This window comes from Diuraphis noxia, unplaced genomic scaffold (assembly GCF_037042655.1).
Source record: "Diuraphis noxia isolate RWA-SAM2 unplaced genomic scaffold, SU_Dnox_SAM2 contig0002, whole genome shotgun sequence".
Lineage (NCBI taxonomy): Eukaryota > Metazoa > Arthropoda > Insecta > Hemiptera > Aphididae > Diuraphis > Diuraphis noxia.
Window position 1 is genome coordinate 26,971,734 of NW_028301712.1, and position 23,341 is coordinate 26,995,074.

General features: G+C 25.9%; 1 protein-coding gene across 2 annotated transcripts; it reads left to right on the forward strand.

The window, feature by feature from the left end:
* Window positions 1–1,776: 1,776 nt before the first annotated feature.
* LOC107168817 (Ral GEF with PH domain and SH3 binding motif) lies at window positions 1,777–22,291 on the forward strand. Of its 2 annotated transcripts, XM_089219746.1 has the most exons (13): window positions 1,778–2,495; window positions 9,766–9,868; window positions 14,190–14,359; window positions 15,104–15,383; window positions 15,444–15,607; window positions 15,669–15,811; window positions 15,886–16,117; window positions 16,190–16,369; window positions 16,575–16,649; window positions 18,401–18,520; window positions 18,605–18,763; window positions 18,834–18,946; window positions 19,020–22,291. In XM_089219746.1, the coding sequence occupies exons 2-13, from the start codon at window positions 9,791–9,793 to the stop codon at window positions 19,148–19,150; spliced, it is 1,845 nt and encodes a 614-aa protein (XP_089075872.1). In that variant the 5' UTR covers window positions 1,778–2,495; window positions 9,766–9,790; the 3' UTR covers window positions 19,151–22,291. The 2 variants fall into 2 exon arrangements, with proteins under 2 accessions (XP_089075873.1, XP_089075872.1); XM_089219747.1 differs by lacking the exon at window positions 16,575–16,649 and having other exon boundaries at window positions 1,777–2,495.
* Window positions 22,292–23,341: the final 1,050 nt, after the last annotated feature.

Sequence of the window (23,341 nt, forward strand, 5' to 3'; positions counted from 1 at the left end):
TACAAAAAAATCACAAGAGTTTTAAAATATGGTATTTATATGTTTTAAAAATTACATAATTCAGAATTTCAATAAATTCACTCGTAAAGGAAAAAGAGAGCATTAAAGTTAGTGGCATTATTCTGTATACAGGATGTCCCACAGAGATCTGACATTCTGACAAATGAAATAACTTTTGTTCTAATCAATATTTAAAAAAAAAATTCTTTCAAATATAATTCACCTTGTAATTTCAAATAATAATAAAGTTTTTTAAAAATATTTTATAAGGACATTTTTAAATAAGTGCATGTTAAAATCTAATTATTTTTTTATTGTATTTATTTTAACAATATGTGATGTATACCTAAACTATAAATTACTATAATTTACCTAACGAAAATATTGATATTTAAAAAAAATTTAAAAAATCAGCCTTTTGACTTAAATAAGTGTTTTTACCATATACATTTTTCTGAAAATCAAATTTACAAATTGGCTATATTGAATATTTCGAAAAAAAATTTATCAATTTTTAAGTTTTTTATTTTCAGTATTAAAAATAAAAAATAAAAAATGTGTTCTAAAAATGTAGCGCAAGTGTCTATGGATTATATTTAAAAGAAATTTTGTAAAAATATTGATTAGAACAAAAGTTATTTCATTTGTCAGAATGTCAGATCTCTGTGGGACACCCTGTATAAATACTAGGTTATTGTAGTCTGTAGATACACTGTACCGTCTGTACCTGGTATGTAGGTATGTTAGGTATGTCGTATGTAGTTAGGTATGCACTTATTTTTCTTTTAAGTCTTAGAGACTGAATGTTAATGAAATATGAATAATTATATCAAATGACTTGAGCACTCTATTACTCTATAACATAGTGTAATGAATATAATATGTAAATAAAGGCGTTGTGTTTGGTCATTCGGACTTACAGTAATACTAGTAATGGCCAGTATAACTGAGTGTGTAACAACTTTATAACCTACGAACTACGAAGTTTAAATTAAAATCTCATAAAACAACTTAAATTTTATCAGCTGTACTAATTTATATATATTTTGTTTTTTATTTTTCAACAATTATTAATATTTAATTTCGTGTGTCCTTGTTCTGATATTCTATAGAACTGCAGTACGTATAATACTGTTTTGTGAGGGTTAATTTTATATCAGATGACTGAAGGGTTTAGCTCTCCCCCAACATTTTTCTGGATGCCTTTGAACATATATATATATATATATATATAGGTATATGTATAACATTGTAGTCTCTCGGAATTTGGATTAATATTATTTGAATGCAATACAAATTAAAATATCAACAGCCATATTATTCCATTTAAAACTGTGGTTTTTGGCGTTTTCTTCTGTTGCATGATAAGCATGAATGTAGCTAGGTATATAATATTATTATTATAGTTGCTATAGTATGGTACATCGCTACATATAGGTATAGCCAGTAGAGGTAATAATAATAATATATTATACGATTACAATTATAATAATAATAATAAAAAACCGAAACGCTGTTTTGTGGTGCGCGACGTACGGCAGCTGCTGCTCAGTGTTAACTGCTGGCTGCTGATAGCCGTTAGGCGTTTTGGCGAATTTTCCTAAGGTACTATTATATTATTATTTTATTATTCGTCACAGTGACGACGACAGCCTGCCGGTCGGACGAGTCGATGGTGTTCCGATCGCGCGGCAGAGGGCGTGTTTTGCGCGCTTTACCACGACTCGTCGTAGTACAACACTACAACGACCAAAGACTGATTACGCGACGGTCGGCCGTGTGATAACAATCAGTAGGTAAGCACTAAGCGCGCTTGTGTGTGTGTTGTGTCGGAAGACACAGTCGGCAGTCGTGTGCGCTCGGATCTCATTTGTTATTATCATCGCCGTCGTTTTATCATAATAATAATATTATTATTATAACTAAATATAACATTGTGAAGTTTACAACAATACTGCCGTCAGTTGATGTTTGGTTATCCGGTTCAGTTTCCACTTTTTCAGTACGACAGTTCACGACAGCTAACTTCCTCCCCGGACCACCGGGTGGCCACTTCGGGTAGATAGTGCGGTCGATTCCCGAGCTGTTTTATTTTTCGCCTCCGACCGTCGTTAGAGGTGTAAATTCTTCGGGTGCGTGTCCAGTTGGCGGTGCTCGTTCGTGGTTTTCGTTCGGTAGTTGACGAATACGAACTTGCTCGGACGCTCGGTACGAGACCTCATGACATTTTTCATCAGGATCGCATATAGTCACCTTTCGATTTTCTTTGACGAGAAAATTGTCCGCCTGACTGGCACCCGACCGTAACGACTGGATTTTACTCCAATAACGGACCAATTAGAAAAGAGTGCAGCAGCAGCAGAACACCTGTCGTTGCAGAGTTTTCCATTTGTCTACAAAATCGTTTGATGCAGTGCCCCCAACTACCCCTCTACTATCGTTTGATCGCAAAACAGTACCCCCTCCGCACAGCGATTTTGATTTCGATCTACAACGTAAGTACATTTATTTGCTTGTTTTATAAGACCAACCTGCATATTAGTGCTTTTCAGATTTTTGTATTGATATATATTATATATTTGTATGTATTGAGTAGTGTGGATAGAAAATGTGCTCGCCATATGCTTACTACACATTCTGTTACACACCTATCACAAAAAGTATTATTACCATCTACTTACCTACTTTTTTTCTGTTTTGAGCCAATGGTTCAGTGCTTCTCCATAATCATCTGCCAAATGTTATAAGTTGTGCTTACATTTTACATACACCTATCTAGCTAAAAATATTATTTTTAATGGGTTAAAAACATGCACAATTTTATTACTTACCTACCAGTTTTGCGAGTTGATAACATGGTTTTCCAAATCATTTGTAAGCCTATAGGTGAATTTAATCATATCAAATTATGTTGTTTCAGTAAAAAAATTTTAATATTAATTTATGGCTATTAGTACCTGTAAGGTTAGTAAATATTTTGTATTTTAAATAGCCCATAGGTTGGTACCTATATTATTATATTTTTTTATAATTCCAATAATTGGTAACGTTTTATAAATATATAATTTATCTTAATTAGGTACCTATCATTTACTGATATTAGTACTTTAGGCTTTATTCAAAGCTTTATATGTTATATTATAGTATTAGGTTGGTATATCTGCAGAATGTACAATATGTAATTAAGCATTAGATTACCTACCAAATTTTTATTTGTGGATTTTACAATGCATATTGGATTAAACAAAACAAAATTCACTGGCTTATAAACAATATAAACCTAGCAAACTTATACTTTACGAGATATATTAGATAACACGCTTTCTGTTATGTTTTGTAATTATTTATTCATCATTGATCATTAATCATAACCTATTATTATCTACCTAATGATTATTATTTTGATACAAATATTTATTATAAGTTGAACTTATAATATTCGCTTTAGCACAATAGCATATATTCAAAACAATAATAGTATAATCTATTTATCCAAATACCCAATACTCCAATGGTTAATTTATTGTATTGATTGTGAATTATATTTGTATATTTTTTTTTACTTAGTAGGTACCTAATATTATTATATTATTATATTGTTTTAGAATATAATGCCAGTGATATGATTTTTGGTTTTTATGATGTTAATAATTTATTTTAATTCGTGAGGAAATGTTATGGTTGACAGCGTTTGCTGATCCTCTTGACAGGGGAGACAAGATTTTAGCTGAGGAAATTCAGGCATCTGGACTACACTAGGTGTAATATTATTAAACCATAATATATTGATCTATATTGACTATACCAGAGGTATTCTAACTTTTTAATCTAGCGCTCCTTTAGGTGTTCACAACATTTTGACTGCTCCCAAATTATCATGAAATAATTGAAACAACACACAGATACAATATGACTAATATGGGTGATAATAACAGTGACTTTAGTACTAGAAATACAATTTCAAATGGTTGCGTGATGTGTTTCGTTTACAAATAATATTTATTACAATTAAACAAGACCTAGGTATAATGTTGGTTTACGTTGCTTTGACACCACTCACTTCTCAGACTCTCGTGACGCCCCTGGAAGCCGTTACGCATAGTTTAAATACCTCTGAACCATACAGTTACACTAAGCATATAAGTAATACAGCAGTTTTCAATAAGTATTCTTTAATAATAATATTTTTTTTTCAAAAAACATAATTTAGATACCTAACCTTCAAAAAAATGTATTCCAGTAAAATGTTGCTATTTTATTTTAACAATAGGTTCTTAGTTTTGAGAAGGATCTTTCTTAAGTGTAACTTATTTCCTATATAGTAACAAATAACCATAATTCTATGAAAACACTAGGAGAAATATTCTGTCTATCGTAACAAGTTAATTTGTTCTTCACATTTGTTGTACAATAGAGTTGTAGGATTTTATGATTTTGAGATTACATATTGAAAATATTTTTAAGAAACAATATATAAGTGTTTTGACGGAAGGTTTGTGGAAACTGAAAATCTTTCATAGTGTCATACCCGAGTGCACGCTTATGATGATTGTACGACAATATTCAATGGTTATTTACTTTGTTTAAAAGAAATAAAATTAGGTACTTATAGTTAACAATATTATTGAGTTTTAATAAGCTAGATCTAAGCATACAGTATTCAATTTAAGTACTTAGGTAGCTAATTAATAATAACACTTTATCTTAGAATGTTTGAATATATTTTAATGTTATTTTGTCTTTTACTAATTATTAAGAAGGTATGTAAATGTATCATACCTAACAATTTTTATTTGACATTTTTTTTAATAGTGACATTTATTGAGTATTTACACTTTACCTACAGTTTATACATTATATACAAAAGTAAATTTGTTAAAAATATTTTATGGATCTCAGGTAAATTTTCTTTTTAGTATGAGACCAAGATATTTTGCTTAAGAATAGTGAGGTTTATAGATTGATTAAGGCAGTGCTTCTCAACTTTTTTTGTTATAGGGCCCCCTTAATTGAATGTAAAACTGTCAAAGCCCCCCCCCCCCCTAACAATTTTATTATTATTTAATAAAAGTAATCTAACATTAGACTTTATCGACTATGATTAATCATATGGTCAATTATATAACTAAATAACCGAAAATATTTTAAATAAATAAATATTTCAAGGCCCTCCAGTCATATAGCCAAGGCCCCCAGGTCGAGAAGCACTGGATTAGGGTGATTAGCAATCAGCCTTGTTGTCAGAGTAAAAGGTTTGGATTTTTTGACTGGCAATGACAGGGTTAACGTTAAGGAAGATGTTGCTACTTTGATTGAGGACCATTGGATAGTGCTTCATAATAGGTTGATAGTTTATGGTCTAGTATTGATTCTGTCTCTGAACTATCTGTTTTCAATGTACAATTAAGAGTAGATATTAAGGGATTGGGAATATTTATTTGAGTTTAAATAGTAATGTGCAGGTAGTGCAGATGGTGTCAAATACCATCGCTACTTTTAGAAATACCCTCAGGCAGTATTTTTGTATTACAAATGTTGAGAAGATGAAATTATATCAATTACTAACCAATAAAAGTATAATTATCAATTATTTATATCATCAAACTCAAATATCAGGTAATATCTCCTATTAAAATAAGTGTCTTAAATTGTATTAGGTATTTAGTCTTAAGTATCTATATAGGTACTTAAATCTGTTTCATCAATACAAATATAAGTAAACCTTATTATATAAATTATATTTTTGTTTAGTTAGTATATTTTAATATTTTCATACATGACTAAATTATTTATTTAGAATCCCACATTCCCACCCCTTACCAAGGGTGGGTGTCACTGTAACAATACATTGTATACCTGCCAAAATCTGTTAAATATTCTTCCTTATTTCCAATGTACTACACCAAGTAATAGGATTGGGCCAAACCTCATATATATAATGTATAAAAAATGATATCAATTAATATATTATGACTAAAATGTTCATTAATTTAAATGGGTTTAAATTTAATTTACATAGACGTCATAGCCACATACTCTCTTTAAAATCTTATAAAGTATAGTGATCTTTGTTTATGAATTGAGCGCCACTGAAACATAATATTATCATCTTCTATTACTAATTCTAACGATTGGCTCTATTAAGTATTGGGGGGGGGGGTAACTTAAAAAAAAGTAATTAATTCAATATTTATTACTATTATATTTTTATTTACTTATGATTTTATGTACCTACACATTTGTAAAATAAAAAGTATTTAAAAATATGTATTACGTATTAAATACACTCAATGGCCATTGTTGACATTGATTTCATTAATGAAAATGAATAAATAATTAATATATATATTTTTTATTTTATTCTTAACTGCATATTATACTCGCAGTTGTCACATTATGCTAATATTATGTTATCTTGTTATTTTAATTTATTTAAAAGTTATTTGTGTAAATTTAAATTACAAGGTTTATGTTACTATGAGGATATGAAATAAATTATCATATTATTCTATATATTATGTATTATGAGTTAATTTAATCACACTGATAAATATGTAAATAAATATATTATGCAAGTATTTGCGTTAGTAAAACTGCAAAATATATAAAATATTGTTTATACCTACTTATTAGGTATATAGAAAATTACGATCATTGTTTTAATTTACTTTTCATATTGATCATCGATTAAAAATGCAATAGTATTTTGTTCGTTTTTTAGAATTCGTATGTGTTTTATACGAATCGATTTTATAATAGTTGTGTAATAATAATATTATCGCAGTATCAGTTGCAATTTGCAACTTGCAAATCAAATAAGAGTATAGATATAGTCTATATTTGATCTAAAGGTCGGCGCCTCTGGATATAGACCCCACAATGGAAATGATTACCATCTTGGGTTATTGACCGTGCGAGAGAATGAAGAACTATTTAAGAGTTTGACGTTATTGTTTTATCTATTCTGTAAGTTCAACTGCCCAAGTATTTCTGTCAAAAATGTATTTACGCCATACGATACACGTGAATTCAAGACAAATTCTGAAAAACCTATTGTTAGAAATAATTAATAAGATATATTATTTAGTACCAAATAAATATATTAATTATTAAATTATTAAGCATTTATACCTAATGCATGTTGGGCCTTGATGTATTTGTTATAGGCCAATATATTATTTACATTTTACTGTCGTATGAAGTATAGTTTTTTAGAAAAAGGCGAGTATGTATATAATAATAAATCGTATATTAGAATAGATAATCATTAGAGTGTATAAAAATATCCAAATCGTCGTGTTGCAAACCACTCCCCTTAAAACTTTAAATATATATATATAAATACAGCCTAAGCCCTTAATATTATTTGTATATAAAATAATTCAATCTCGAGTTTAAATTATTGTATTACTACATTTCTGTTAAATCTGAACCATTTTTGCGTTTAAGTTCTGAAAAAGAAATGATTAATTATTTTAACTCTTTGTATTGAGTTGAATTTTAAATATTGGTTCTATTTTCCATTTTGATCTGTTTCTGCACTTACAAATTTTAACGTAGGTAGGTAACGATGTTTTTACAATAATATTAAGGAAAATTAAAAAATCTATTATTATTAGAGGCAATGTAATACAATTGAAAGTTATTTATAACAAATTGGTTCAGTAAAATAATTTAATTGGCTAGATTCCAAACGAGATTAGATACGTGAAAATTATCCATTAGTTTATAGTTATAAATGATTACTTTTTAAGAACTAAGATTTGAGAAATTAAAATATTTTCTCAATCGAATCTGTCATCTAAGTGACCAAACAACTAAAAAAACATGGTTTTTATGTATAATATTAACAGTTTCGTATGATATTTTTGACAACATGGGTATAGCCGGTAAAGGATGGTTGAATAAATTCAACTAATGCTGGATGACCGGATGCAGTTCGTCCATTATCTATTTTGTTTTGAATTATTTAATACAAATATTAAATGTTATTTTTAAAAACATATCTATTCTATTTTAATAGTAAATTCAATTTTTATGATTTTTTTTTTATTATATCGCACCATTCACCAATAAACTAAAATATGTAGAGTCGTAGAGATATTAAGAGATTAAAAAGACATTTAGTCGCAAACTTTACGTAGAATAATCCAATGTTAGACTGTTAGAGTGAATTTACAATTTCAAAATCTTTGAATCTGACGATCCTTCAATTCATTGTAATAATAAAATTAACTGAATTAAACGATTATTCGGAACGTAAACTTTGCTATCATTTGGTATGTTATTGCTTTAAAGGAGACATTCCATTTGAGTACCATTTGCGTCGTCTTTATTGTTAGAAATAATTAATAAGATATATTATTTAGTACCAAATAAATATATTAATTATTAAATTATTAAGCATTTATACCTAATGCATGTTGGGCCTTGATGTATTTGTTATAGGCCAATATATTATTTACATTTTATTGTCGTATGAAGTATAGTTTTTTAGAAAAAGGCGAGTATGTATATAATAATAAATCGTATATTAGAATAGATAATCATTAGAGTGTATAAAAATATCGTCTTTATTCATATTTTTAAGGAAATAATTAATGATGGAACAATTATTTTTTAAATTTCTGTAGGTACAAATGTAAAAATAAAATATCGCAAGTTTCTGTGAATTCATTTAATTTTTATATTTTTTAAAACATATACTCATTAAGTACCTAATAACTAATAATAATAATTATTTTTAATTGCACAAATCATTAAAAATTTTGAAAATGTCTGAATATTTATTTTTGTATACCACTAAAAATAGTAAAAATGTTATTTGAGTTCAGATATAGATACACATAAATTACATCACATATTATTACATGCCCGTTGGTTCAATTTATTTCAATAGAAACAATAATTGCAATATAAATACTTCCTTTACGCTCTCTTGTCAATAAAAAACTGTCCAGCTATCTAACAGAAGGTTAAAATAACCTACATGAAATTTTTGACAGCTTCTTTTTCATGAATAACAATTTGTATTATAATTGTAACATATATTATAGGTCTCGACCTTTGGCACTCCTATTCATACTAACTTCATAGTTCATTATGATGTATTGACGTGTATTATTAATATACAGTAGGTATTTTTTTTTAACTCCATATTGGTTCGGTTTCCTGTTACCAATATATTATGCTGTTAACCGTGTTTTTGTATATTATGATCTAAGGTGTTTACACACTTTCCTTTATAGTTTATACTATACGCCTATGCACGATGATTATATTTTGACTGTAACACTTTCCCCCTAAAATATACCTAAGAATTAAATAATAAACTAAATAGCTTGTTTTCCTTCTTAAGCCAATTATGTATACAATTAACTGAATTTTCTATATCACAGTATATTATATAATTAATTTTTACAGATAAAAAAATATCCTATCATTAGTTTTTCATTTTTTGGTATTTTTAGAAATTATTTTGTATTATACACGTCACAAACTATTTCATGATAATAATTTTTTGATAAGAATAAATTAATAAATAATATTTTGAAACATCGTTTCAATTTTCTTTTAATTTACAAGAAATGAAAACCTTACTTATTATCGTAATTTATGATTTATATGAAATTGTATGTATTTCGTGGCAACACATTTTCAAACGATAAATATTTAAAATACGTTACCTATTGTCTTATTGTTATTTTTCTATTTTAGTAATTTTATTTATAGATTTATTTTTAATTAATTTGTTTTGATTTCTAGATTGTATAATGAATACCAGTTATCTATGGCAAAGATGAGGTATGCAGATAATATGCCCAGAGATGTTTCTATTGACAATTTCCCTTCGCTCAACGTGTCTGAGGTAACGCTTTCACAGTTAATGTATTACCTATATTAATGAATCTATCTATATGGTATTATAAGTTGAGTGGTTATTAATATTTTTAAAATTGAATTTATCGTGATTCTACAGTGCATAAAATTATTTTATCCAAGTGATATGGATGTATAAAAGTATAAATAATTATAATACGGTCGGAATATTATTTTTAAACAAATACGAACAAAATAGGTAAATTGGGAAATATAATATTATAATTTATAATTATAGTAATCTTATTGTACCTATATAGTATATACTCTTTGTATACCTAAATTCATTTAAGGAACTGCCATGTGAATGAGTAGACTATAAAATTAGTAGAGCTAGTAGATGTATATTGTATATTATTTTATATGTTATTAATGCAAGTACAAAACATTCAAAGTTATAAGGATTTTACAAGATTAAGCAAAAACTAAATTTTAGGAATATTTCCATTTACTGTCATTGCTATTGCTATATGGTTCTAAAAGTAATGTGTACCTGTATAATAATTAATAGTTATTTAGTAATAAGTTTATTTCTTTAATCTGCTATTATAAAAAAAAAAACAAGTATCGCATATTTAAAAAAAATAGCATACCTAAAATGTATTTCAATACTAATATTGTATTTCGAGATGTGAAGGTTCCATTTAAAAAAATGTTTGGATATTAGTCGGTATACTATTTAAATCATAGTATAGAAACATTTTTCTTATTATTTTCTTCTTAAAATATGTGACTGACAAGTGACAGGTATAAGGATCGTTATTAATAAGATTATCACTTAGATTACATTGAATTAACGACACTTCTACTTACATGTTTGTAAATTTAAGGGCTTTTGCAATATTTAACCCAAAGAAAAGAGATTATATATCATTTATACTCTGTCTCTGTTGGAATCATACATAATGATGTTTTGTTTATTTTTGACGGATACTGCACCTTAAACGCTAAAAGTGGCAAATTAGTTATTACTTATTGCGTTGTGCTAATTTATTATATTATATGATTTCAGTGATTGAATGCATTTTGTATTTTCTATTGCATATTAAATTTATGCTCATATGCATATCAGCTTTTTACCATTTATTTTGTTGAAAAGAATAAATAGGTTTTATATTTCCTTTATTTTGAGAATTTTATCCAAACCGGATTCATAGGCGTAGCGTGAAGTTTTTTTTTTTTAGAAAATCTATCTTTAGTCATAGAATTTCGTAGGTAGTCATGTTTTTATTCGCTTCATTACTGAAAATGATCTCTCACATATTGACGTATAAAACAGTATACAAGGGGCTTAATAGAATTCTGGAGGAGGCTATAGCCCCCTTAGGCCGCACTATTCTACGCCTATGGTCGTATTACAAATTGAGGGAAAGTCCTAAAGATTGTTAAAAGATAATATATTTATAAAATAATAACTGAGATATTAATAAACGCGTTATAACTTATAAGTAAGTAGTAAGTATAGCCGGTACCTATAATGCTAGTGTCTCATATTATTTACAATATTATTATCTTCTTTTTTTTTTTTACAATGAATCTGTTGCAAAAAAGAACAATAAGAACAACTGAAGAAGTGTTTACAATATCTATGTATTCTTAATTTCTTATACACGAATTATAGCTACTGGCGCTACTGCTAACATGGGTATAAAATTCTGCAGTACCTATCCTACTATGGCTACTACCTACTTATCTTACTAGCGTATATTAAAGTTCATTGTATGTATATATTGAGTACCTAGTTTATAATTCATTATTCAAGAATAACTTTGTGGATATAAAAATTTAAATCAACATAGTTGTAAAATTTTAAATTACACAAATTTCGTAATAGGTGTACGTAATAGGTATTTTAATTTGTTAGTTGATTATTTCTTTAAATTAATTTTAACGTTTTAGATTGACAAAAGATGAATAATAATACTAGTCGGCGTCGTATAAAATAAAATGTATAGGTAGTCATTTTTTTATGTTAAAATTATATTTTTTTTTAACTCAATTGTTTAAATATAATGATGTTCTTTAAGCGTGAAGTAATACGTATTTTTATCGTGTCAGCTGTACCTATTCATACTTTATAGTTTCACTTGGTTTATAAAAATCAGCCACGAGAGAAAAATATCCTCATCACGAATTCACGACATTTTATGGATAACGTTCATTGCTCCCCTCCCCCATATATTTTCTTAAAATTCTGTTAATGTAGCTTATGATGGATTGCATAAAAATGATTTCTAATTTAAATTATTCCATGTAGTTGGTAGGTACTAATGTATTAATTTAGAATTATTCTGATGTCAATGGTATCAAATGGTTAGAATAATAGGTTACATTAATAGTTATAGCGTTTTCAAATCAATAGTTCGTAATTTAGGCTGGAAAATAAGAAGCGCGTGCTATTATAATCATTTTAAATTTCTTGCCTTATTCACGTGCTATATGAGTAATCCAAATCAGTGACACTAATATAAAATATTTATATACAATATTTTTTTAAATGCATTTTAAAAATTATTTATTCATTTTTGTATGCTTTTTTACAATAATATTATTTAAAATATGCATTTTCATAAAATAATAATATATTATAATAAGTTATAATAAATTATTAAATTATTTGTATTAGCTTACTATACTATTGTCTGTCACCTAAATATTCCAAAAAGCAGAATTTTAATAAATGCATTAGGATGAAATCTAACCCACCCTCAAAAAAAAAAAAATGAAAAAAATGTAGACCTATAGATAATATACTTACTTGCCTCTAATGTTGTTACACTCTTACACTAGTTATACTTGTATAAAGTATTAAAGTGTGTACTTCTATCTATTTTAAAATAAAGTATAATATAAATCATAAAGCTTTATTTGAGTCAATAATAAAATAAGGATAGACAATTTTTATATGTACTTTAGAATTTGACAACAGTGGTAGTGTTATAAATGGGTTTCTGAATGTTAGTAACCTTTATATTGGAATTTGAGTGTATAAAGTCATGATTTACAAATTTGGTGCGTTGGGAAAATATTGTGCAATTATTTTTAATAGGTATGATATAAATATTATAGTCATTTTTATAAGTTTACAGTTAGTAATAACCATTTGGTTTGGTAGGCTAGAATGTTTTAGAACTATAACTCAATGGCATAATTAGTGTTGGACGAAGGTATAATTTAAAGGAATAATAGGGGTGTCGGATATTTCTTGCATGTATCCCAATCATCAAGATAGCTATAGCCTAAAATACTCATGGTCTATGACACTGATTAAATGTTAGAATGTAAGATGCATACACATTTGGTCTAATATTAAAAACGAAGTAGCAAAATACTAGTTATCATTTTACATATTGATTTACATAACATTCAAAGTTAACAAACATTTCAGGTTCATTTAGAATTCTATTTCTATATTGTAAATTGTTTTTTTTTCTTGCATGAAATATTTTCTTGAACATTTTTTTATTTCCGGGTTTTTAGCTTATTTTTACGATTTGAGTAGTTAAGTACCTAACTTAAATGGTTTATTTCTAGATTTATTTGCGCGTTTTACCCTGAACCTGAACATTTAATATATAATTTATATTAATCTTTGTTTCCAGAATTTTACAAATTTATAATGTTTAGGAATGTGACCATTAAAGTCAGTGTTGTAAAATAATTATGGATTTATCATTTGTTAATTATTACTTATTAGAATCAAACCTCATAATAATCGGTCAATTATCAAAAATTTTTAGGTATGTTATCATGTCATTGGCTCTAAATTTTAATGTAAATCTCAATAGTTTTTTTTTTTATTTTAAATTATTTATGTTAAAAGTAGATAAAGATGTTCTCAATTTCATAATTAATATCAAATTACAGAAGAATTCATCTAATATTGCTGACCTTGCTTTAAATTTAATTAGTATTATTTTAATTAGGTACCTAAGTTAGAAGATTTATTATAATAATTAAATAATAAATAGTTTTAGTTTTATGGCCAATATGTAACATTATAAATTTATAATATGTTGGTATTATTATATATTTATTCCCAGTTTTATTATCGTTTCTAGATATGATAAACATTAACTAATAAAGATAATGTATTCAATTGGTGTACTTTCATTTTGTAGTTTAGTATTACAATTTCTCTCATATAAACTAGTCTTATAAATTCTAATCAATCATATAAATATATTTTTTCAACTATATCAAAAAAATTTAAATTGTGGATAATTTATTAAATTATTTTTTCAAATTGCACCCAATTTTTTTTACCATTCATTTTTTAAGAAGTTCAAAAAATGTTGTGTTGCATACAGAAAGTAAAGTCAAAGGCATATGATGATGATGATAAATTAGAACACTTAGTTTCCAACACAGAGTACAGAAAATTAACCACGTACAACTCTTTGAAAAAACATCCATCAAATTTATCAACTCCGTCGTGTGAACAAAGGCATAGAAGACGTCTTTCAGAAACATTAACATGGTGAGTAGATTTATTATTTTGTAAATATAAAATGATTTAAAAATTAATATTATTTTAATTTTTACTAGCTACTATTTAGTATAATTACATTGGGTATAAACTATTAAACAATAGGTTAAGAAAATAATATTACTTATTTATGATTACTATTAGTTAATATTCCTATCAAATACAGTTTATGTGTGAACATATGTATCTATTATACTTTTTATTCTGTAATTAAGAACAATTATATTAAAAACAAAATTATTTTATTGACATTTTTGTACAACTGATTTCTTGAATTTATGTTAAAACAATCTTAATAGATATATAATAATAAAAGTATCCAATAATCTAGAAAACTTGCATATCTGGTTAATTTGTTTTTACATTATGTCGAAAACAAGAGTTAGCATAAATGGTAGTATAATTAAATGCATTATCGTCTAATAATAACAGATTATATTAGGTTGCTGTATTTGGCTTCATATTTGTGTTGGCGTATGCTGGGACCAAAAACATGATAAATAAATAATACTTACGACATAATTTTATTAGACATTATGGTAAACAAGTAATTTGTTATCATAATATTTGGTATCACTTTAGTTTTGTGTAACAACTAGACTTTGTTACAGTACCTATAATATAATATAATAATGTAATATATTGTAAATTTATTATTAATAGAATGTCAAGCATTAATTACTGAAAAAAAAAAAATTTAAAGTACTAACTTGTTTTTATTTTTTTTTTTTACAGTGGCTTAGCAAGACAATGTAAAACTCACAGTCTTCCTTGTAATATGACATTAAAACATCCTTATAGTGTTTCGCCAGTCGATGTAAAAGATGTTGATAAGACTAAGGGTGTTTTGTCTCCTGGTATACTCCCAGAAGATTGGGCTGCCCAACTCACATTATTAGATTTAAATATATTTAGTCAAATATCTCCAGAAGAATTATCTTCATGTTCTTGGAATAAGAAGCAAAAATTAGAAGTTGCACCAAATGTAGTAGCATTTACTAGGCAATTCAATCATGTAAGTAGAAAATTAAATAATAAAATGATTTGGATTGAATTTTAAATGATACATTTTCAGGTATCATTTTGGGTTGTTCAAGAAATATTGAAAGGCACCACTCCAAAACTACGCGCTGATTTGATCACTCAGTTTATAAAGATCTCCAAAAAATTGTATGAGCTTAACAATTTTCATTCATTATTTGCTGTTATTTCTTCCCTTCAAAGTGCTTCAGTGTATAGGTAAGTTATTAATTCAAAGTGATTGAATTCAAATTTCCAAATGTGTTTTATTGGTGATTAGATTATCTAAATCATGGAACAATGTGTCGAAAAAAGATCGGCAATCATTTGATAAACTAGCCAATGTTTTCTCAGAATGCAATAACTGGAGGAATCTTAGAGATCACCTAGAAACCTTACGTTTACCATGCATACCTTATTTAGGTAAGTCATAAATATATAATATAATAGGTTTATTAATATGCATTAATTTTTTCTAAAAACATGTGTTCATCTAGGTGTATTTTTGACTGATTTGGTGTATGTTGATATGGCACATCCTCATAAAAGTAGTGGATTATTAGAATCTGAAGCAAGACGCCTGAAAATGAATAACATTCTAAGAGTAATATCACATATGCAACAGAGCCGTTATGATCATTTGATACGGTTCTCTGGAATAAATGATTATTTAAACTCTATTAGATATATTGAAGAATTACACAAGTTTGTTCAAGACGACCAATATAAGTATGCACTACAATGTAGTAAATTATGCCTTAATTATTTTATACATTTTTATTTCATGTATATTGTGTTTAGATTATCATTAAAGTTAGAACCTTTATCCTGCCAAACAGAAAACTCTAGAGGCTCCAAAGAATCCGTCAATCAAGTCTTATTAGATTCTTTGAGTTTATCACCAGCAAAATCAGCAGATTTAATGCGAATAAGAAAATTTTCTTTATGCAAGCAACCACAACAGAAAACAAATTGTTCAAAGTAAGCACATCTAAGAATATAATACTTAAATCTAACTTATTGTTATTTTTATTATTTTATGGGATTAAATACTATTATCCATCTTCAACACTCAAAAATAGGTTTTAATAAAAAATAAATTAACAATCATGTATTCATTTGCATTATCCATACATTATCAATGACTATTCTAGTCATTTTAAACATAAATTTATTTTTGAATCAGATATCGCAGTGCAAGTCTACCACGTAGTTTTCTTAAAAAACCTGTGAATCAATCTGCAGTGTGTAATAATAATAGGTAAGCAGTCAGGTTTTGGAGTGTAGAGAGATTTTGCACATAATCTTTTGTTTGTTTTATCAAAACACAACTAATATAGTCCTTGCTGTTAATTATTTTTGCTTTTGGCTGAAAACATAATCAATGTGCTTTTTTACTACTTATTTATTTTTGGTTTAGTAATTTTATTTTTTGTATCTTTAAAAATGTATATGATTATTTAGATACCTCTTAATAATAAAATAATATTTTTTTTAACAACAAATCGTATGGTTTAAATGATATTTTTTGAAATATTTTTGTAACCTTTTACTTTATATTTGTATTTATAAGTGGAAATAGTTTACTGACTTTAATTTAGTTTGAACCGTCTTAAATAATGGTAAATTGTTGTACTATTGATTGGTATTAGGTAATAGCTATATGTAAGAATATGTGTTGTTGACACCGATACACTAATTCATAATACATATATGTCAAACATAGAATAATATATGACTCCTATCGTAGTGACAATTAAATATGCATACCATGAATTTTATTGTTTAGGAAGAAAAAGAATATTATTCTGTTTTTATTGGAGATAATGGGACTGTAAATATATTTTATGATATATATTTACATTTTTTAGAAATGTTATCATTAATGTTCACACAATATTTTTATATGTAATTAAACAAAAAAGTTGTATTGATTCAATTAGTTTTCATATTTTGTTTTCGATATAATGGTGAAATTCAATTTAATTTTTTTAAGTTATGTTCAATTATTAATTTACTGTACAGTATTTAAAATGTCATTAGAACTGTTAAATTGTTGTTCATATACAGTCAGATTTTATATTTTATTGATGTTATAGTGCCAACTGGCTAGAAAAACATTATAGTATTACTTCTTTTCAATTCAATATTAATTGTCATACGAAATATATATGTATATGTAAACTCTTTTAGATAGTTGGATATTAGATATTATATACTTCTTCATGACTAAACATCAGTTTTCCATACACTATAGTATAGGTATAATTACTATTATATTTCGGTATAAGTCAATGATATTTTCTTATTTGTGTCTCTGGAGAAGATAGTCTCAAATCATTTCATGCGTTATTCATACAGATACAGATAATTAAGCTAGTATATTAGAATGTATGATACAAATTTTCAATATCTCATAATATGTAAAATAATAATTTAATGTGTTGTAACTTAAAAAAAAATATTTGAATAAAAAAGTGTTCCTGATAAGTGATTCTTCTGTATTCATTTTTTATTCAAGTATAAAATACTTCAAAAAAATAAATAGTTACTTACCTTAAATTCCTAATTTATTATTATTTATAGTAGGTATTCTAAGAAAATTTTTAACTTTTTGCTATTATGGATCTCTAATTTATTTAGATACTATATCAATAATAGTAATTACTTAATGGTTTTATGTTTTTTGTGTGACATAGTATTTCTAAGTGCCTAAGTATTTAAATTTGTGTTTATTGTTTTATACTAATAAAAAAAAACTGTTAAACATATTATATGGTTTAAAGTGAGTATAATAAATGGTATTTAATAAATATTTACTTATTAATAACTAATAATATATTTTTAGTTTAGATGAATAAATTTATTACTCTATAACTACCTAATTCATTAATTTTTTTCTTATAAAAATCTCATAATATTTTAAGTTTAAATGAGATACCTATGTTGTCTTTAAATCCTATTTATTGAATTTACCTTCATTCAATATTTCTAAATATACACTTTTTTTAGTTTGATCCATAAATCTGATGAAGGAATATTGTCAACTGTAAACTCAAGGAATTTATTAGATGACTCGCTCATAGAAGAAAATACATTAGATCTGTCTAATTTGAATCTATCACCCTCTCAGTGAGTACCATACTTTATAGTGATATTTCTAATGATTATAATTAAATGTATAACTGAATTATATTAAAATGTATGTTTAAATAGAACATTAAAAGGAGCCCATAAAATAAGTTTAGAAAGTTGTTTAAGGCGTAAAGTTGTTTTGAAAAATGGACGAAAACCAGCTGTGACAACTTGGCAACGTTATTGGATACAACTATGGGCATCGGTATTAATTTATTATTCACCTAAATCGTTTAAAGGGTAAGTGTATGATTTAAAACATCAATATGTATGATGTATGCATGCAAGTATAATATTGTCTATTGTACAGTTGTAATAGGAATGACTTTAAACGAGAGCCTTGCAAACTTTGTCCATTAAAAGGATGTACTATTAGTCTTGGTGATAATCCAGATACATTTTTAATCAAGCATCCTGATCAAAGTAAATATCTCAACTTAATTTGTTTGTTATTTGAAATAATATATTTGTCTAACTAAATTTATTATTGTTTTAGGAAATACATATAAATTTCGAGCAGAGAGTGACAATACAGCTTTACAATGGTACAGACGATTGTACCATGCAGCACAGTCAGTACACCAACCCGACACTAAATTACCCGATAACCTTATAAGTTTCGACTGATTAGTTTTAATGTTTCATGTGAGTTTTTTTACTTAAAGATAAAAAAAATTAATTTAAAAATCAGATTATTTTATGATCACAACCTTTGAGATTATTATAATATAAATAATATCTATATAAGAGTTAAATTATACTAAAAGTGATAATTGTTACCAAAGATGATTTTTAGATAGAATATACATATTATAAACATAAAACATTAAAATAAAGTTAGGTTAGTATGAGTTGTTTAATATAGACTAAAATATTGCTATAAGTTAAAAAATAATATAATATTTTGAAATACATCAGTTGTTTTAAAATGTAAGGCTTATCCTTTTAGAACAACATATACATTTCCATAAGAAATACATAATTTGTTTTTACATTTCTTGCCTCCTCTGACTAAACATAAATTTAAAACAATAAAATTCTTGCCTTAAAAATAAATCATGTTTTAATATACTTAATTGAGTTAACTTACATTATTAATTTTAATTGCTTTGTATATTTTAACTGTCTTATGTTATATTTTCATTTAGTATGTTGTTCTATACTTTTAATTTCTCTTCTGAAGTCTGACTTTATAAAAAAAAAAAAAAACATTTTATTTAATCTATTGGCTTAAATAATTATTTTATTTTATATTTCAGTTTACTTTGATTAAAGTTGGTTCTTGTGAAAAAAAAAATTTAATTTAATTATATAATACAACTTATGATATATTTTAGTTATAAATATTTATATCTCTATTGTATTACAAATTTATTAATTATTATTTGCATATGAGCACCTGCTACTTGTTCTCCCAATATATTATAAACAGTCTTTGTATTTAGTGGACACGAATCAGATAATTTAAATAGTATATCTCTGCATCTTAAAATTATTAAGTTTGCTATAACTAATGTTATTAGTTTATTGATGTTTTAAAAGTATTTTATTTTTTAAGCTGGCTGTTTATATAATTATATTTCATTACGATTAACCTTATCTACGAACACATAAATCACATTTTGCATACATAAATTAGTCCCTAAAATAAATTAGAATTGGCTAAAGCTTAAGTTCCTTATACTAAAATATCTAGATAATTATGATTATGATCTAAATCTGTTCATTTTTTTTTTTTTGAAATTGTAGTTTTAAAAATATGTCTTGTTAATATTTTTTTCTGGAGCAAATTATATTTTTATTCGCAAAAAAAAAATTATGTTGTAGAAAATATGTTTTTGATATTTTAAGGCTACCTACAGAATCATTTTTAAGAACATCATATTTGAAAATAATGCAGTTAAAATAGCGATGTCATAAAATATTAATTAATAACTTTTGAGTTATAAATAATCAATTAAAATGTCATTTAAAAAGTAGGCTGTGAACAGACTTCAAATATTGAAACTACTGTCCTTACATTTTATACTTATATAGTTATAGAATTGAGTTTAATGTAAACCTATTTATTATTCACTTAAACAGTTAAGACATTTTGGTTCTTGTATAAAACTATTCTGAATAATCATGCATATTTTGTATGTATTTTATTTTTGTTCACTCCTGTTTTGCTAATTGATTGGAATTTTTGAGTATTATTTTTCATGAGACTATTAAGTTTGTTTATCAACTGGTAAAATTTCCCATTATTCATTAACTTATGATTCATATTTACTTTAAAAAAAAAAAATGATCTTTGCCTAAATAGTGAACTGTATTAATTAAATACTGGGATAGAATAAAATGTTGTGTTTAAAAAGTTTCAGTTTTATAGCTATAACTTATTTTTCACTGTTGTAGATCTATAATTAGCCAGTTTAGCTTAAGATCTCCAATAGCTTATAAGTTGTGATGAAATAAATATTAATAAAATTTAAAAAAAGTTAATATTAAAGTGAGTGATACTTAATGAGTTTCATGGATTAATAAGATTTATTAATATATTTTCATAATTTGTATAATGAGCACAATGTGCTATTATTTTTGTTTTCCTACATAATTTAAGTTAAATTTTATTTGTTGTAATAAATTACATTAGCAATTATATTCATTTTTTATTTTTATTTTTATAAATGGATTCAGATTTTGTTGTGTTCATTTTTAATTTAATTGTTATGTTGTTATTACTTATCAGCTTAATATAGCATATTTATAAGATGGTCAATCTGTGAGAGAATTATGATTTTATCACTCCACCATAAATATACTTGAGACAGTAGTCATTGTTTAATACTAAATTATCTAAATCTGATTGTTTTAATTATTAATTAAAGTATTAATTTTTTTGTAAACGACACAACATGCTCGTCAAAAAACATACAATGTGTATACTTATGTTATAGTTAGTGGTTTTGTATTGTTGTGGTAAGAGCTTAAGTCGTTTAGATTTATAAATCTGAGTATGTTTCTGACCAAAAGTTTTATTTTGTTAAGTATTTAACATTGTGCTGAAATAATAATTTTCTTGTGGACTTTAATATTATACATTAGCATCTATCGATCTCAATTTAAAGAATGCAGTAATATCTTTAAACAAAATAATTTTAAAATATTGTAATGTATTTTAAGCAAATGCAAATAAACAATTCAAACCTTAATAATCAATTTTCTAGTAAACACATACCTACTTAATATAGTCCATTTTAAAATTATTATTTGTCTGTTGACTTATGAAATGGTTAGCAAACGATACTTACAAATTCTTTTCCCTACCAGCATTTAATTGAAATTACTATTATTGTTATAATACATGCTCGATGCTTTGCTCATGCTTTTATTCCAAATCAGTTAGTAATGATTATTTATAAATTATAATAGGTATTTAATTTTGGCGCCGCTGTTTGTTTTGTTAAATTGTTGTGTTTGAAATCGGATATAAACTGTTGATAATTATCGTTTAGTAATATGATGATGATGTAATGTACCTTTGTATTAATTAATTGATGTTCGGAAATGTTAATATATACCTTACCTATTATCATGATCTTGTATATGATTACTATTTTATAAAGTATATTACAGTTGTGAACTTGCATATGACACTTTATCTATTTTATTCTTTTATATGTATAAAAGCAATAATTAAATGCTTAAGATTATTTATTTGTACAATACTTATATATATGTTGTCCACCCAAATGCCAAAACAATAAAACATCCTACATAATATTCTTGTGTTGTGTTGTTTATTTTATTATTATTATTATCATTCAATTTATTTTCAGGACAATTAGTTGTCGTTAAAATCTAACTGTATGTATTGTCTTATCAATGTTTTTACTTAAAAATAATCTACATTTTATGCATAAGTCAGTTTTTTGTCATGGATATGTCTTATGGCTGAGGTCATTCTATAAATTTGTGTGACACTGAGAACTTTACCATTACGTCATCGTGTTGAGGCTAGGAGAGTTAAAATATTGTTGTATTTTTCTTACTTATTCCATGTTATAGTCACCATGACAACTAAACAATAACAAAGATGAAATTAATGTTTCAAAGTTAAGTTACCCTATGGCAACCAATGATTAATAATAATAATAATAGAATTACGTTACTTATCTTTAATCTGGCGTAACGGCAGGTAAGGAAAATGGTTTTTTAACCATAAAAAATTGTAGTGCGAATTCTAATGACAGTCGTCCCATTTCGAAATATTGGAAAATTTTTGGACCATATTTAGCATGTAATTAGCATGAATTTGCATGACTAAAATTAGCGCCAGCCCGGCTCATCAAATTTTGGATTTAACCGTTAAACCAATATCATGCAAATTCTAATTTTAGTCATGCTAATTACATGCTAAATATTGATCCAAAAATTTTCCAATATTTTGAAATGGGCCGGGCCGGTGCAACGTACGTAGAGTTTTTATCATCTCAACAAAATTTATATGAGTTACAAATTCAAACAACATTGTATTTTAGAACTTTCCCAACACGGAAGGAAATAGAGAAGATTATCATACAATTACATTTTTCAGTATCCATATTTACACCTTTTATACAAAATAAATAATAGTAATTAGATTATACACTTAAATAATTATCATTTATAATAATATACCAATTTGGAGTTGTGACCTGCAATTATGGATTATAGGCTTCGACAAGCTCAGTGGCTATAATCAATTTTTAGATACCACTCCCAATTGGCATTATATTATAAATGGTAATTATTTAATTGGAATATATTATTTATTCTATATAAAAAAGGTAT

Coding starts and splice junctions, on each gene's coding strand:
- LOC107168817 (XM_089219746.1), top strand. CDS start 9,791: ATGGCAAAGATGAGGTATGCAGATAATATGCCCAGAGATGTTTCTATT. Junction 14,360..15,103: donor CTTTCAGAAACATTAACATG/GTGAGTAGATTT, acceptor TTTTTTTTACAG/TGGCTTAGCAAGACAATGTA. Junction 15,384..15,443: donor TTACTAGGCAATTCAATCAT/GTAAGTAGAAAA, acceptor ATACATTTTCAG/GTATCATTTTGGGTTGTTCA.